The 18,998-nt window shown below is 37.4% G+C and overlaps 1 protein-coding gene across 2 annotated transcripts in view; it reads right to left on the minus strand.

Annotated features, from left to right (window-relative positions):
- Positions 1-18,998, minus strand: part of CDK19 (cyclin dependent kinase 19) — a 129,704-nt gene that overhangs the window by 52,403 nt on the left and 58,303 nt on the right. For both annotated transcript variants that reach the window (XM_061366832.1, XM_061366833.1), the window contains one exon: positions 10,257-10,397. In XM_061366832.1, the coding sequence (XP_061222816.1) occupies positions 10,257-10,397 (141 nt within the window). The remainder of the gene's footprint in view (positions 1-10,256; positions 10,398-18,998) is intronic.

Consider the following 18,998-nt stretch of genomic DNA (forward strand, 5'->3'; position numbering starts at 1 on the left):
GAAATAAAATGGCTTGAGTAGCTGAAAATCCCCCATTCCAAGGGGAATTTCAGGAATGAAAAATATTGTCTACAGAACTACATGGACTCAACATTTAAGCTAGCAGAATAAGCAAGCAGAAACTTTTAATGCCATCTTACTTCATTTTTATTACTATTTTAAGGGGGAAGGGAGGGAGGAAGGGAGTGGTGTTTGGGTTTTTGGTGGGTTTGGTCCGTGTGTCCCCCGTCCCCTCCCTCCTTCTTCAACATAAAAAACATAGAAGTGATATAAACCCAACCAAAATTTATATTCAAAGTTTATTACAGCAGAAGGAGCCAAAGCATCACAGAGGGGGACTAGCCTGAAGGTGGAAGGAAGGGGTTGTTTGAGAATGCAAATCCGTAATCCCAATACAAAAACCTTTTTTCAGATGGCATCAGCCTACTTAAATAGAATAAAAGAATTTCCACACTGTTTTTCACTACTTTACAAAGCAGCACAGGACAGTTACTGAACTGCTGGGCAAGTGCTTCTACACACCACTGAAAGGAAAACAGAAGGTAATAGCGAGTTGTGCTCTAACACCACTGAGGTGCTGAACAAAGTGGAATGGACATCTGTCAAAATGACTGTCATGTATTCACATGGGCTTTAGCTTCCAGAGGGCAGAAGAACAACAGAGACAAAAAGAACAGTTAAAGAAATTCTGTTAGTACAGGGGTTTGGTCTACAGAGAACTGCATGCATTTAAGACATCTGACACTGTGGAGAGAGCACTTGGGTGACATGGTTTAGTGTGTGGTGTCCCTGCCCATGGCAGGGGGATTGGAACTAGATGATCTTAAGGTCCTTTCCAACCCTAACTATTCTATGACTCTATGACTACTTGCACTATGACAACCCTTTCTCGTCTGGAAATGTTCGCAACTTCACTGTCAATAGGGGAAAGAAAATTATACTTTTACCAGCTGCCTAGGTGTGCTGTTCCTGTGTTTATTAAAATGCCTTGAAAATTTATTTCCAAGCTTTCCAAGTTTTACATAAAAGTCAGGAAAACAGAACTAAAAGACTACCATAACCATCAATAAAGATAAATTTGAAGACCTAATGCCCAGTTCCCGAGAGGACTACTTCACAGACTGCATGAAGGATTTCCTTCATTTTCTTTAACTGACATAACTGCGGTATTTGGTATCACACGTATAGTAAGGCCGGTAGTTTTTGAAACATTAGCCAGAAAGCAGAAAGAACGAAGGTTAGAGAAGACAGAGACCCTGAGATAAGCCATTGGTGAAATAACAGCTGATGGGTCATTTTCTGCAGCAGAGCCAGTTCCTTTGACAAGGCTCTGACATATCAGAACTGAAGAGTAAACTAACATCCTTTGCTAGTCACTGCAGCTTCCTCGACCGCCGAACAAAGATGCTTAATTTAAATGCAAGACAATCTGCAGCATTATTGCAACATCTTAGTAGAGCACTAATAACTACAGTATGCTTGCAAATGAAAAGAAATGCACAAAAGAAAGATGGCAAGGAACGTGAGGAACAAATGCAGTGTTTTCATTTTTCTTGATTATATGTTGTTACATTAGCTGCCTTCATTGATTTTAACGTGCTACTTTTAAGCTTCATTAATTTCTATTACTGTAATATGAACATGTCAACAACATGATGCCAACCCTTGTTGCCTTATTCAGAAGGGGCAATGAGTCCAAACAGAAATAATCTGACAGACGTGGCCAATATTATAGGCAATCCCATCATTCCAAGAGTACCTTCCCCAACAGAAGTGACAATTCTTTTACAAAAGAAAAACTTCTAAAGGCTTCTTCTGAACCTTGCATTTTTTCAATTAAAGTGCAAAGCCCAGTTTGGTCACTCCAAATGGTCAGTTGCATCAATAAGCCAAATACATCATGTATTTACTAGAAACCTTCATACAGCAGATGGTATCTGAATTGGGGCTATTAGAAAAGATGACATTTTCCTTCTGTTTTTTTCTGTACAGAGGAAAAAAAAACCAAACAAAAAGTCCTCAATAAATTCTAGTATTACTTCAATACTTTTGCTTCCATCTCACCCTTTTTCCACCTCAGGAAGAGAGATATGAACCTCACAGGAGCCATATGTCATCTGTTGACTTTAGCAGCAAAACACAGCCAAAAGAACATTAAATCAGTCCCTTTGTTTCTTCTGACTCATCTGAATTTATATACAGTCAGGGTTTTATGGGCATAAGCTTGTTCATAAACTTGTTTCAGATCCTGAGGTAAAACATTTTTTCTTCAACTGTAATTATTTTTATTAGTAAAATTAATCTACAAACATCTTCTTAATACTCTTGCCACAAACCAAAAGGTATGCATTAGTCAGCCTCAGAAAAATTGCTGTTTCCATGTACTCAGAAGAGGTAATACTCTGAATATGTCTTCATACACCTTTCTAAATCACACGAATATTAGTTTTTTACAACTGAAGGAGAAAATTGAAGTTCTGAGTAATGAGAAATGCACCATTTTTGAGTAGGTGCCCCTCAATATATGCTTAATGTTTAAACAGAAAAACAATATAGGGTATGGTAACAAAACTCAGTTTGCTATTCATTATGTAACATTTCTGGTTCGTTTATCTACCTAGAAGCATGTATCCATATGGAAAGCATCCACATGCTGTTGTTCCTCTGCAGTAAATAAAAAAAGTGTACCCTCTCTCTAACAGTCTCCAGACAACCCTGAGAATGAACAACTATTGCATTGGCCACTACACACCACTCCAGAAGAGATGTGGAGCTGGAGAACCAGGGAAAAGAGCTGGCTGGAGCCTGTACCAGTGACTATAAGGGACCCTCTAACCAGATACAAAAGAGGAAAAATGCATTAACCTTCCAGCTAATAAATTCATCACAAAGCCTAATCTCTCAAAATATGAAGGTTTAGCTTGCATTTCCTTTCTTCTGGTAAATCTGAAAACTGAGTATGATCATTCGTAAGAGTGTTTGACACTGTGGAAAGTCCTCTTCACCCAAAAGAGATCATGCAGATAAAATAAGCAAGGATTAAGAGGCCCAAACCCATATACAGCTAGAGAAGAGAGTTGGGAGTGCATGTTCACACACATGTGTGTACCCTTCTCACGCACACAACACACACACACGATGACACAGAATGGTAGGCACCATAATTAGACTGTTTTTAAGAAGTGTGAAGAAACTGGCAGACAGGTTGACTTGTTATTTATTTATAGGAGGCGTGTGTGCACCCAAATGAGTGCAACAGGGCCAAGGAGCTTTTCAAGCCAGTGCAAAATTATTGGCACACGGCAGGATCCAACAGTTCTGCATTCCTACACAGCAGCTGTTTGTCAAGGGAGGGATGCATGAACCTATGTCTAAATTCACCTTTGATAGCAGCACATAAAAACCCTTTCTCAGAATTGCTGGTAAAAGGGGGGTTTCCCACACTCATCATTTTTCATTTTATCTTTCAAACCCTCAGTTTGCTTGCTTAGCAAAATGTAGGTGGAACATTAAAAAAAAAATTAAAATTGGTTCTGCTGCTTTTTAGGTGATTTTTCTGATTATTTATTGGCCTGGAAAATCTTCCTGCAAGAGCACAGAGAGGAAAAGGAGAGAGTAGTTAAATACTATAAGCTAATAATAATAAGCACAGAGAGACTTTTTTCAATTTTTGAAGGCTCTCACATGAAAGCAGAAGTAAAAAGTATCCAATTAACAAAGTTTTAGGAAACTTTCTGGTGTCTTCATACAATATGCATATTATTTTAAATTCTCAGTCTTTGTTAATGCTTCCAGCTCATTAGAAGAAGAGTATCAAGCAACAAAAACAAGTTAACTACATAAACCACAGATATTACACAGCTTTCACTCGAAAATTTCATAGCACATAAAGCAGTAAACGTATAAATTAGCCCCATAAATAGCTAACTGATTGGGAAACAGAGGCAAAAGCAGTTGAAGTGAGTTGTACAATGTGGAAGCAAAGCCCCAGAGCAGAGTCCAGGTACAGGTCCATGGTAAGAGACTGCTGATTTACATACTGGTTAGAGGAGGATTCTTATGAGAAAATGATTGTTTTTTTTAATTAACCCCTTAAATGGAAGTCAACCAGTCAACTAAAAATCTGAAAACTGCTGGAGCTTTATTGAATACAATTGAATTACTCAAAATCTACTAAAATCTTGTTATTCTAAACAAACATCATGATGGATCACTTAAAATATTCTGAATAAATTGAGAATAGATTTCTTTTTTTAAATCACAAATTTTCAGTTAGAAGATGAAACACTAATTAGTTTAATCATTTCTGAACTGGCTGCACCTCTGAGGAAGACAGAAGTTGCTGACTGCCACATAAAGTCATGTCTGGCCCCTTCAGTTTGGCCTTTCCCTTTCCACTTTACTTCTGACAGAAAAAAACCCCACAGTCTCCAGACAACCCTGAGAGAGAACAACTATTACACTGGCCACTACACACCACTCCATAAGAGATACTGAGCTGGAGCACCAAGGAAAAAACCTTGTTCTGGCCAACTGGAGCATGCACCAGTCACTGCAACAGTGTCTCTTGTCCCTGCTTACAGCTTACCCTTGAAAGATACAGGGTTTACTATTACTGCAGCAGCTAGATATTCACAGGACCTGTTAAAAGCCTGAATCTAGGAACTCATGTCTGATCATCCCAAAGGCTGTCTATAGAAATTTGCTATATAAGCAGATAGGCAGAGTCAAAATTATATCAAACCTCAGCTGCCTGCTATGTCTTCCACAAAAAATGCCCAGATTAGCACTCCATAAATTCTGCAAGTGGCAGAAGTGTATGAACATTCCACAATCCACTCCAGAAAGAAACACAAACTGATAAGCTTAAGCACACAATAAAAATAGCTTCTGCTAATAAATACAACAGTGAAGTAAACTACAGATCACATACATGATCTTCACCTGCAAATGAAGCAGGCACCAACAAATTTACAGGTACCAGAATGGTTAAGGAGAAGGATTACAAATCATATATTTAACACCGCCAGCAGAGTAGGATAATGCCACTGAAAATGGGAATCTATCCTTCTCTTATGTCCCATCTTTGACCACTGGGCTTCCACACATACATCCATCTTGCCCATATATCCACCTTACCTAAACATTTATGCAATTGTATGCCAAACCAGACTGGGGAACGAACTTGAATACAGGTCAACTTCTTCTTCACAAACCTTGCCAATCCCCAGCTTGGAAGAGAAATATAGTGGAACAGGGAGAAGTAGAAGCAGCATGGCCTCCTCCTGCATCAACAGTAAGTTACGCACCCAACCCTGCCCAGAGAACCATGTCATCTATAATCTGGCACCCTTATATTTTAGACACCTAAATCTCTTCTAAACAGAATAATACAAATCAATTATTAAAGTGAAAAGAATATTTTTATATATATATATATATATGCAATTTAAGACTCATGGACACCTTCTGTTCCACCAGGACATGTGAACTGTGACTTCTGCATACAATCAAATTTTGAGTTCAAACATGTGTCAAAGATTGCATACTTTCACTTCTATTACTGACGTTCCATCTAAAAGACTGCTGCTGTAAGCTAATCTGTTTTACTGGTAAAAAAAACACAGTCAGCTTTAACATTCTAAAGTTGTAGAGGGCCAATACAAGAGAAAGTTGAGAAATTCTTAGTAAGTATTTAAAATTTAGGAACTTGGCTCATTTTACAAAGGTAGTTTATATGACTATTGCAATGAGCAAGTTTCTGATTTCAGAATGCTGAAAGCAACCATTTAACACAATCCTAGGAGGAAGGGGGGTAAACTGCATTTCTCTAGTGAGTTTGTTTTCCAACATTCCTTTTCCAACCAGTAGTTTTAATAACATTAAGCAGTATTCTAAAGAAATGCTCAAGGATATAAGTGGAGTCTTAAACGAATTCCTCAATATGGTTTCTGTGCACTTAAAACATCTCATAGATAATACCTCCCTCCAGGAAAACACATCCTATTACGTATAGAAATTGCTTTTATCAAGTTCTAAGGGAAATGGTCTCTGCCTGCTTTTGTCCTTAAGCAACTAACAACTACAGAAGGGTTATTAGCACAAGAAAAAGTGCCAGAATCCTTTCTGTTACTAACATGAGCACACACCGTGAACACTGTATGGAAGACTTCCATTTTTAGATGTCTCTGCGAAGTAAGGCCTCTGCTGAATGTTCCTGTAGAATCTAACTCACATTTGGGGGAGGAGGGGATAAAGATATCATAACACCCCGAAATACTATACTCCATGTGCTGCATCTTCTAGCTTGCTACTGACTCAGGGTACAGAGCACAATTTTGGACCTTCAAGTGGACACTCTGTATACAGAGCACTTTAAAAATCAAAAGCTTAGTACTAAAGGGTTATTTCTCTAATGTCTATCTATATTAAGCTCCTGCTCATAATGAAATGCCCCAGCAGTTAGCAGAGCCAGCAAAGCCTCCTTCCTCCCACATGCGGCTTTCAGGAATGCTGCTATGTTGAAAAGGCAAAATTATCATTGCCCAACAACATGCAATTCCACAACAAAACTGCACTCCAAATGGCTTGATAAGAGAACAAGCGTACGGTTTTTTACAGACTTGCACCACCTCCAAGGTGTATAAATTGCCATAATGCTACTCAAAGAAACCAAAACTCTAATGCTCCTGTCCCATATTCTGTATTAGTTTGAATCTTGCCGTAAAGAAAGTTACTACTGAGAATTCTTTTAGCTGACAGAAAGTAACATGTTGGCCAAAAAAATATATCTAAACAGTCACTTAGGACCTTTTAGCTACCTTCAGGATAAGAAAGCCAGAAACACTCTTGGTATTACAAGAAGCTGCAAGATACAGTACACTAAATTATTTTCAGATTTCTAGAAGCGTAAGCAAGAGTGCATTTGGTGTTATAATTTGCCTAAGTTTGGACACTCTTCTACATTTGGACTTGTGTTGGGAAAGTTTAAGTTGACATAAGTCTCACATCAGAAGAGATTCAAGGTGAACATAAAATTTACAGTGATTTAGAACCACAACTGAATTTAAGTTTCTAAAAACACTTTAATTTTATCTAAGAATTTAAAAAAGTGCATTTTAACAATGAAATAATCTGATGTAATGGCAGGTGATGCTGGAATGACCTGTTGCACTTACTGCCACTACCTCCAGCCTCGCGTTTCCTCTGTGCCAACTCATGCACACCTAAGCCATAAGCTCCTGGTGAGATCCCTCAGGGAGTTAATCCTGCAGAAATTGAGTTCTGCAGGAGAAAAGTGAGTACTTTCTGAAGGTTTAGCTCCCTGAATGAGCTCACCATGAGTCGCATGTGCCATCTGCCAGGCCATCAGAATGGATGGCAATGCCTAGTGGAGTTGAAGAAGGGAACAAGACTGTCTCCTTGTGGTAGAAACTATCCATTAGCCCAGCCAAAGGACAGGCCATAGTATTGCAAGACTGCAAGTTCACACTGTTCATCAGTTTTATTACTCTGTTATGCATTTGCCAGCTACTGCTGACCTTAAAAATAACTTGAGTAACACTTTTAAGGTATCAAAAAATACAGATCCATTGAGAACAAGGGGTTTCTAAAAACCATTTAGTATTCTGAGAACCACGGGTTTTTGAAAAGCACATTTGGTATTCTAGCTTCTTTAAATCTTAATTTGTTACTGTCATAGAGTTTTTAAACAACGTTCTCCAAATACCTCCAAGCAAGTACTGTCACAAATAGCTTACCTCCCATGTTTCTGTTTTTTCATTGCAAAATCTGTTAAATAGATTCTGAAGGTCATTTCCATGGCTCAGGAGGAATTGACTAATGTTATGATAAATATTCTTGGAGAATATTTTATTTTATTTTTTTTTAAGCAACGAAATAAGCGTATCATGACTTTCATGGATGTTGCCATCTTTGGTCTACATCCAAACACATGCTAAAAATAGTAAGAACAGTCATATTAACCATCAAAGTACAAGGTGTCTTGATGCAAAATTTAATATTTTTTCCAGCAGATGTAAATTAAAACAACTAAGAGAAAAACACCAGACAAACTGCACCCCACCTTAAGACACTGAACAGTTGGTATGTATGTATTATGTAAGAAACTGATCCCAGTGAAACCATGCCTGAGATACCACTCTTAGAAGCAAAAATCACAGGTCTGAGTGTATGAATAAAAATTAGGGGAATATAAAATTTTGGTTAAGAATTTAAGTTGGTTACTAAATTTCAAGAGCAGACAGGACACATCCAGAATAATATCAGGTTTTCCTTACTGTGTTCAAGGTACAAAATAACTATTTGAAATACCTGAATGCTTCAGGAATTCACAACAATTTTTAAAAACGCAAAGACTCTGAATATGCCTTTTAATCACTAATGTACCAGAGCAGGTTTTTAAATGGCTTCCTTTCTCTCACTGAGGTACCCCAGAATTCATTATCTTAAAGTTATCTGCATACCAAGAACCCATAAAGACTTCAAAAATTTCTGTTCTCCCGTTTCCACTATGCCAACATCATCAAGCACTCTCATTCCAGAGACAAGAAAAACAGCCATCTTTTTATAACAGGAGCTATCGCCTCCTGAAGTTCCAAGAAAAAAGATGGAGATACTAGGCATCAGCTTTGCTGCAACTCTTCAACACTGGATAAGACTTATAAACTAGCAGCACTAGGCACACAAAACACCTGGTGCTGCAAGCTGGAAATAGCAACACCAGCAAGATAGTTCTCAAGAGTATTCATTATTATTATATTAAATACCATCTTGCATTTCCTACTGAGATACCAAGTTCGTGTATGGCACCTGAATGTACATATACTTAATAGTTCCATGAACACACATACTTCCCCTAAACATAGCTGAATATAGATTTTTCAGGTGTTCCTTCTCAAGTTGTATCTAATTACATCTCAGAACTCTGCCAAAGCAACAGCTGTCTCCTAAGGAAAGTAGTAATTGTAGCATGAGAATCAGGGTTGTACTTGCTTCCTGCTTTTGCTTACAGTTACTATTCCAAAGGTGACCTCCCCCCTCCTACCAAGTATACTAATATCTGGAATTTAACAGAAAAACTTATAATAAATACCAAGGAAAAAGGTAATAAATAAATATATAAATAAATAAATAATGCATACCAAAGCCTGAAACCCCACTGCTGGCCACTGTTATTAGGTATTATGAAAAAAAGAAATAAAATTTATTTCAGAAGATGTATGTGACTTCTATTTCAGGCTTGCCTTAGTTTTTTTAGTATCTTTTAAGAAAGCTTTTGCTCTACATTCAAAAACTAATCCAAGCCCCTATTTGCTATTAAAGACTCAAGAAAAATTTATGCCTCACCAAACTTTATTGGTGATTATAAGTCTCTAGATATACATCCCTATTTTGATGCACTAGGTCAACTATGGAAAAATAACCAAATAAAAGCAGTGGTGTTACACACAGATTACACTACACTTCCTACCATAGTTACTACTGATGTTGCAATAGCATAACTCTCAGAACGGTTCTGACACATTAACCATTGTGTTGTCTCATGCCACAGATTCTAGTTACAATGCAAGTGGCAGAAAACACTACACCCATATTGGTAGTAGTCTTTTTGCAACCCTTGGTAGCACTTCACTGAAGTATGAGGAGTGGTGGGAAACTTTCAAGGGGAAAAGGGTAACTAAGACAAGGCAACCAGCTGCCCTTGTAATCTGCAATCAATCTTCAGAGACACTTCAGGTCATGAGAAATTTCAAGATGACAACCCTTTCATAGTTCTTTCTCTTCCCACGGTCAGAAAAAATAACACATGGAAAAGAAATACTCCATGAAAAAACTACTTTTTCACTAGCTTTTACGGTAACTTGCACGAAAGCCAAACAATGTACAAGGGTATCAATAACTTTCCTACTTAAATGCCTTTTCAAAGTTGTGCACAAACTTATAAGCATGTTCAACCATCCCGTATCAGCTGACTCATGTACTGTTTTCGGATATTGGTATCTGCAAACCTTTTACCGGATCTAGCATCATTGTCTGAGCTCAGATGACTCAGATTAAAACAATGTGAAAACATAGTTTGTTTTCATGTTTAAAGTCTCCATTGGTCTTCCTGCTACAATAACAGGAAGAGCTGTATGGATCGATATGGAAGACTACTAATAGGGACTTTTCTTCTCCTATCCAACTATATGCATGTGAAACTTTCTTAACTAGGTAATACATGTGATGCTTACCAGATCTCTGTGAAGCACCCAGTTTGCATGGAGGTAATGGATTCCGTCGAGGATCTGGTAGAGTAGGGATTTAACCATAGATCTTGGCAACTGCATGGGCTTTTTATTTGCTTTTGAGGCACGGTGAAACTTGATAATATGCTAGAAATAAAACAAGCAGAAACATGAAGCATGTTATATAAGTTTTTTGTTGCACTGCTTTTTTTACAAACTATTAACACTAAATAATGGAATGAAATTCAAAGTTTGTTAAACTTTGCAATTGAAAGTAATAGTGATGTGCTCACAATTTTCTTAAAGTGTTTTTACTGAGCTGCTTTAAAAACACAGCTGCCAAGCTTTTGTTAATATCTAAAGACTGGCTACTTACCTCCAGTAAAGGGTCTTAGACTTTCTCCTCCCTCCCTCCTCCCCATTTGGGATCCTCTTATCCTCAGCAGCTAGAGCAGAAACTTCCAAACCAGCAGTATCTACCAAAAAGAGGACCACACTCTGTGCTTTCACACTTTCCCTCCTCCTCTCCAAAAGCACCAGGACACTGCACTCACAACTACTTTAGTGTTTCCCCCCTAAATCAGAAACCCAGTAAAGAGAGATTAAATAAATACTTAAATAAATTGGGAGCAGGAGGCACACAACGGGACACAACTTCAAAAACCCCACACCACATTAGGGTGAGATCATGTTCAAACATCTAAAAATGGTTATATTCTTCATTCCAAGTTTTGGGTCTATTACTTCACTGATGATGACCAGCTAGTGGCTTTTGGATTACAGAAGTCAGTCAAACCATTAGAGGACAAATACCACTTGAAAACAGGGAATGCAGAAAAGGAAACCAGCATTAGTCAGTTGAAGAATGAAAAAAAAATAATTCATTGAAAGATTATGGAGATATCAAGAAATATTCATAACCCAATTAATATTCATTGTAAGATCAATGTGGAGATGGTAAGTTAGGCTGGTTTTGCTACTCTGTAGAAGAAATAAAGTGGGGTGAGGCCACTCTACCTTTTCAAACCTCAGACAAGGTGGGGCTATGCAAGGCACAAACCCAATCTTAACATATTGCCATTCAGTGAACTACTAAATCCATTTGTTCTGATGGAAAAAAAAAAAAGTCCTTTTTGAAGGCAATTCAAAGAAGCATCTCAGATAAGAAAATAGTTTTCAATTATGTGCTTTTTGAAAGACAGAAATAATAAAGGCAGTTTGCATTTTTAGTGAAAGCGATTCAAAATGCTAATTTGTAGACTGACAAGACTACTAATTACCCCGTTCTTTAAACAGCATTTGTCTAGTTCAAGATCATACCCCTCTCCAGGTTAAAGGTAGCCAATGGCTGTGCTTTCATTAGACCTCTGCTCCCTCCACCATCACCACCCGCCAAGTCTGTCACTACTGTTCCCAATGCAAATGGTAACGGGTTAATGTTTCCTCATGGTAAATGCTGACCAGTTCTCTAGCTGCTGCCAAACTGTGCTTAGCAAAGGTGTAGAAAATACTGCTTTAAAAGAAATTAAAAAATAAAAATAAAAAAAAGAGCAAAACACATCAGGATAACAGCCTGAGTTCTGCCTTACCAACTGCAATATTCCCCCTGAGCCTTCCACACTACATGGACAACAGTGATGGCTGAATATTAAAAAAAGTACGGAAAAGAAATCTACATGATTATCAGTTTTTAATATCCAAATGAGCATCAGTAAACAAAACAAGTTCTTAGTACCCGATCCTTTAATTATGCAATCACTCTGAAAACTATAATGGAAAACCTCAAGGGATCATTTCCTTAGAAAAGTTTTTTCTTGTCGTATCACAAGAAGGTGGTGTCAAAATTTCAACTAGGAGTCCCTGCCTTCCAGTACTGCACAATGCTCACCAGGTAATGACCTTCACATGTAATTACAATATGATTTATAAATCAGTAATGATACTATAAACTTCCAAGTGAATATCTTTATTAATACATGGTATAAAAAAAAAAAAATACAGGAGCACCAAAGGGCAAAGGTCACAACACAAAGACACATAAACCCAGCCCTTTTTCAACAAGCATGTAATCACTGAAAGCGTAGAGTAGGGGAAGGTTTTTTCCTGCAGCAACTCATAGCAGCAGCATCCCCTTTCTTCCTCTCATTACCAAGGAACACCTAAGTGAATTCTTGAGGCAGATAATCTGCCCTTACACTGAACTTTAGGTATGCAAGTTACCTCTAAACCACAGCTAGTGTAACTAAATCAGCACATTAAGCTAAGTTACCCAACCAGACTTGACAGCTGAGGCTTCCCACCATATCGACCAAAGCCGGCACACATTCCAGAAGATGACAAAGATTGCTCTTATTTGCCTCTGAAATACCACTTACACACATTTTTTAAATCATCTTGTTTTGATGCTTGCTTGTCCCACTCAGAAAGGCTAAGAAAGCAAGCTCTTTTCTTGAAAGAGTTATTGAATTGCAGAAGTGAATTAAAACTGAAAGTTTTAAGTAAGCACACACTATCACTATTAGATAAAATTAAATTTCCTAATAAAGCAAATAAAAATTATTGTTGCCAACTTACTCTCCTGAAGTGTATATTTGTCAAATCACAGATTTAATCCTATCACAGTTTAGATTCAAGAAATGAACAAAAAATAAACTAAAAACATACTGCAAGGCCAAATAATACAGTGAACTGAAAAGCTGCATTTGCTTCATGCAGAATGAATCCACAGTGGTTGTGATCAACTCCTACCCTCAAGTGTTTTGTAGAAAAAGCAGTTCATCCAATTTCTTGTAGGGAACTACCCACACAAAGAAAGACCAACATACATACTCAGTGCTAATCAGTAATCTTAATGGCAGTGTGCATCTAAGAAACTGAAGGGCACACCAGTACCATTATGCTAAAGGAATTTCTTAAGCAATTTTGCTGAATTTCAGAGGGTAGGGAGATGTGCTCTGAGTCAAAATATTTAACACTTAAAATCCAAAACCCCAGGTATAGAAATGGATGCAGGTAAAAGCACAAACTAGTATGTTCTTTATACAGAACTGCACTACGCAAGTGATGAGGCACTCTACTAGCTTCACTTCCTGAACAGTCACAAAGTACAGCCTCAAGTACAGCATATAAAGGCTATAATCTTAGACGTAATAAAGGTACGAATAACTTACAGGAATTATAGGAATTGTAACCTGTTTCCCATTCCCTAGATGACTCCCCTAACCAGTAGGCTTCAAAACCACACTCCTCCTTTCTCTCATTCAATAAATCTTTTTGCAGAACCACAGAGCATCAAGACTGCCCCACGACTCAGGAATACAGGTTTGAAACCTGACATGTAGAATAACCTTCTGCATCTCTCTCCAGGAACCAGGAGGTGTGTTTGGACACTGCAGCTTTAGGTATGCTCAAGTTCTTTGCTGAATCTTAGGCCTAATGGATAACCACTAAGAATAAAGCAGAAGGACTTCCACAATTCAATCAAGTCAGGGAGGAGTGTCTGTAGCAAGAAGACAGACGGAATGAAATAGCTTCAGCATTCTCCACAACTTTTTTCACTGTTGCTCTCTAATGATGACTTAATTCCCATATTCTGATAGATCACCTGGCCACAAAAGCTGGAAAATACCCAGGCGCTTCCACCAAAAGTTTAAGGAAGCCTTAATTGTCTGTGCCCACCATACCATTCACAGTGCTACAGAACAGAAAGCCACCCACACCATTATCCAGTCATAATTTAATTTAAATTAGTTCATTAGAACACTCCAGATGCAAGCTTTCCTTCTCATACATCTAAAAAGCTTCAAAATGAAAGAACATATGTCATATGAGGTAAATGAAATTCCAAGCAATATTCAAATCTATTCAGCAAAAGTAGCCAAGTTGCTTTTCCCTTCTGTGCATCTGTATTTTCATATTCCTAAATCTTAAAAGCATGCTGCCCCTGACTGGATTCCAAAAACATTGTGAACCAATTAAGTATTCACTTTTAAAAATAAACATAATGTAATGTAGCAATTCCAGGCACAGCTACAGGCTGGGCAGAGAAGAGATTCAGAGCAGCCCTGCAGAGAAGGACTTGGGGGTGCTGGTCAATGAGAGAATGAATATGAGCCAGCTTCAGTGTGCACTTGCAGCCCAGAAAGCCAACCGTATCCTGGGCTGCATCAAAAGGAGTGCGACCAGCAGGTCGAAGGAGGTGATCCCGCCCCTCTACTCTGCTCTCGTGAGACCTCACTTGGAGCATTGTGTGCAGTTCTGGTGTCCTCAACATAAAAAGGACATGGAACTGTTGGAGCAAGTCCAGAGGAGGCCCACGAGGATGATCAGGGGACTGCAGCACCTCCTGTATGAAGACAGGCTGAGAAAGTTGGCACTGTTCAGCCTGGAGAAGAGAAGGCTGCGTGGAGACCTCATATCAGCCTTCCAGTATCCGAAGGGGGCCTATAGGGATGCTGGGGTGGACTCTTCATTAGGGACTGTAGTGATAGGAGAATGGGTAATGGGTTAAAACTTAAACAGGGGAAGTTTTGATTGGATATAAGGAGGAAATTCTTTCCTGTTAGGGTGGTGAGGCACTGGAATGGGTTGCCCAGGGAGGCTGTGAATGCTCCATCCCTGGCACTGTTCAAGGCCAGGTTGGACGAAGCCTTGGGTGATATGGTTTAGTGTGAGGTGTCCCTGCCCATGGCAGGGGGGTTGGAACTTGATGATCTTAAGGTCCTTTTCAACCCTAACTATTCTATGATTCTATGTAAAAATATTTCTATTGGTTTTACATATTTCATTTTAAATTTAAACAAGGCATTAACTTCGTGGCAGTGGCTTTAAGTCTATACTCTAAATTAATACTTCATCAAAGAACACTAAAAAACATAGAACGAAATTTATTAATACTCTAGAAAAGTAATGAAGCCTCCAGAGGCATGCTATAATTTTTTGTTTGCAATATCTGGGACTACTGGTTTTGTTTCCTAACTGCTTATTCCCTATTTCCAGCTCCAAAAAATAAAATTGAGACAAAAAATGGATCAATTGGCTTATTTCAGTAAGACCATTTCAGCTTTTGCAAAGACAAGACCATATAAAAAATAACAGAAAGAAATTAAGAGCTAAGCACTGGGAAAGAAAATGCAGTGGTGACTTATGAATCAATATTCAATCTAGTCTTCAATCAGCCTTCTACGTTACCTAATGTGTTGAGATTGATGTGAAAATTGGCTGATGAAAGAAATATGTACATTTTCTAAATCCTTCACCATAAACAATGCATGTCAATATAGAACAAGCTCATTTGGTTTCATGAAAACCCCTAGTATTTACCAAGCAGTTAAATAAGCTTTCAAAAAGATCCTAATTTGAGCCTGCTTCAAGGAAGCCAAGCTGATGCAAACATACTCTCTGTGTCATCTCATTCCTGAGAATTGCTCTTCAGTATAACAGAGGTTAAAACAAACAAGTCAGATCTGGAAAATCTTCATGGGAAGTAAGAAGCCAGCTAAAGGAGAGATTTTATGCATGTCTGACTAAATGCAGATACAGTGTGAGGTCCCACCTAAACACACATAAGATGATTCATAGATCTCAAGGCACAACCCCCTAGAAAACCTTACTACTTGAGTTCTACTGTTTAAGGCAATGCTTGTTTCAAACTTCCATGCATCTCCACCAAACGAAAATGCAATCATGTAAACACAGATGCTTCTCCCAGCTGAAATAAACTGTCTGCTCCCACACTGAAGCAAAAATCTTTCCTTCTATCCAATCCTAACCCAACCTTTGAGAATAAAACAGAATTATGTCAATTTCCCAATACAAAGTAAAATTACATTTTAATATTAAAGAGATGGAAGCTTGGATGCACGTTAAATCTGTGCCAAAGTCAAGAGGAAGATACAGATCATACAGCTTCAAGTCTCACTTTAAACAGAAAACTATTTCCATCTTCTCTCTTCAGCAATCAATACCCCCAAAAAGGTAACTAATATTGTTGAGTGCTAAATGTAAAGCACTTAAAAGGCTATGGGAGAATAAATCAAAATCTAAAGAGGCTATAAAAACTAACCACGCATTGTTTGCACAATTTTAAAAAAGAAGCAGCAAAGATAGATCCAACTAACCTGAGCAACACTTGTTTGCTTTTTAAAAAATAAATCACAGATTCCTATGGCGACACTAAGGACTCAGTTCAGACACACACACAAAAAATAATTGTCAAGGGTATATCACAAATAAAATTTAATAAAATCAAAACAAAAGTGGGTAAAAGTCTTTCTACAACAATCATGTAGGCTTCCAATTTTGAAAGCATTACAACAACCAATACACAACAGCCCTTTAAAAGACAGGGTGGGGAAAAAAATACACCTTGACACATTCTAAACAGTGTCAGTACATGGCCATCATCAAGTATCACCCTTAGAATGTCATTAACCAAAGTGTCAAACAAAAAATCCAATTCCAAGTGACAATAAGTGAGCATTTTAAGAAACACTGAAAGGAGCTTTAATACACTAAATTTTGCTAATGCCAACTTGCTTCAAATACCTAAGCTTTGAAACACAGAGCACATATAAACAGATTCAGTATCATTTTCCTAGGTTTTGCTGGGATCTTTCCAGGCCTTCTACATCTTTCAGACCTAAATATGTCAAACTAAGTCTACACAATGATAGGAAAACCCATCAGAATTCAGCTACCCTTTCTTCAACACTCAGTATTCACACCACTCTTCACATTAATTCTTCACACACTTCATCCTTTTTTGCACACCTGCTTCTGTCTCTGAGGTCTGTCCCTACCTGTTGTTTCCTCCAATTCTCATGCTTTGGGTACAAAAAATGAACCCACACAAAATACCCTCAAATCCCTACAATTCTGGCAGAAAAAGCAAGTTTTGTGAGTGACAAGTGCATTCTCAGAACAGACAGCTATCAGCAAGGAATGTCGCTGCTCTCTGCAAGAAATCCAACCACCACTTTAGTGTCAAAAAACCCCATCCATTCTATTTGGAAAGGATAAATCATGCTGTAAAGACTTTCAGTAATAGTGGCTGACAATAAAATTTGTAACTTTAAAGCAACCAAAACTTATGCTAGCACACTCCTTTCTGTACCAACAAATCTTACCTTCTTCTGCCAGCTAGCACAATCCTATATTGCTAAATATGCACTATAGAGCAGACTGAACAAAGAATCACCTAGCGGAGCAGGACTGAATTAAAACAAAAGCGTATATGTGATTATAGAAAATTAAGAGAGACAAAAAAAATAACACTGCTACGCTAAGTATTTCTATGTATGTAAAAAATGCTATTGATCAATTAGCATCTGAATTAGACTCAAGGGTAAGAGCTAAACTGAAGCTTAGTGGAAGAATTATAACTGGTTACACCATACTTGAGGAATATTTTAAAAATCAGTTATATCAGAAAACATTCACATGATTTAACAAATGTGCAGGTTTATTCCACAGATTAGTATGCAACACCCACACAATTTCATTTAGCGTTTAAGAACGTTACTCAAAATGTTCTTAGCTGAAATTAAGTAAATTTATTTGCATATTGAGAGAGTTAGGTAGTGCTAGGAAATCCACATGTAGGAAGAATATTTTCTATTTTCCATTATTTGATTATTACTTTTACCTACATTTGGCTACGCTATAATCTCTATCCTATGCTTTTAAAAAGCAGAATATATATGTAACAAGTGTTTCACATAATACAAAGCCAGTCTGGCCACATATTTTTGTTACTATCAACCGTAATTTCAAGCTGAATTTTACTCCATGTTTCTTAGTAGTATTTGCTGCTAAGAAGTTAGTTATTATAAGATTCCAGTCAACTGTTAACGAGAAAGAAACTTTCAACCAACCATAAAAAAAACAACAACAAAACCAACCCATATACTGGTTAAATGGTCTTGGATAGTGAATGTATCATCACATACAATATTATCAAACCATAGTTAATTTACTTACTCACTTATTAAGTGACCAACAATAGTTCTTATGGCTATAAAACAGATTCAACACATTTTACTGTGATAAAAGTATTACTGTTTTTCAGAATGAAATGAAAAACAGGAAAAGAGTAATCCAGAAGCTTCTGATTTCAGTTACAACAGATTTCCAGAAACGGGGATGTTAAAGCTTTGAAGGTACACACACATATTAAATGAGTCAGCGAATTAACTGTACCATAGATTAAAAGGTGGATACCCTATCAATTCAGAATATATAAAAAAAGAGAGTTACAAAAATGTTGCTTACAATCAAAAATTAAAAATATAGAGACTGTGGAGTTGAAGATATTGAATGTGTGATTATCTGAATTACAAAAAGGAAACTGTGTGCTTCGGAAAGTATTTGAAATACTAAAAATCTGATGCTGTAAAAGTATAGGAGGGTAGCTTGGAACAAAAGAAAAGCTCTAGTATTATAACCTATCCGGTGGGTAAAAGTACAACAAACAGTTGACTCCAGAGCAAATCTCATTTATATCAAACTTTTCTTAAAATCCAATTAACTAATTATCAAGCATTTAATGTATTTTATAGAAATTTGAATAATTAAAAGTGCATAAGCATCATATAGAAAGGTCTGCACAGCAGTATACAACTTAAGACTGAGTTAAATAAGAACATACAAGAAAGTTAAATGGGAAAAAAGTTATCCCCTAGTCTAAAACAGCAAAAATTCATGCATGTAAAACAACGGTCAAAACACAGCAGAAAAATACCATTATCA

This window comes from Neopsephotus bourkii, unplaced genomic scaffold (genome assembly GCF_033783945.1).
Source record: "Neopsephotus bourkii isolate Nb327-2 ecotype Australia unplaced genomic scaffold, CSIRO-AGI_Nbou_v1 NB_1358, whole genome shotgun sequence".
In the NCBI taxonomy this organism is placed as follows: domain Eukaryota; kingdom Metazoa; phylum Chordata; class Aves; order Psittaciformes; family Psittacidae; genus Neopsephotus; species Neopsephotus bourkii.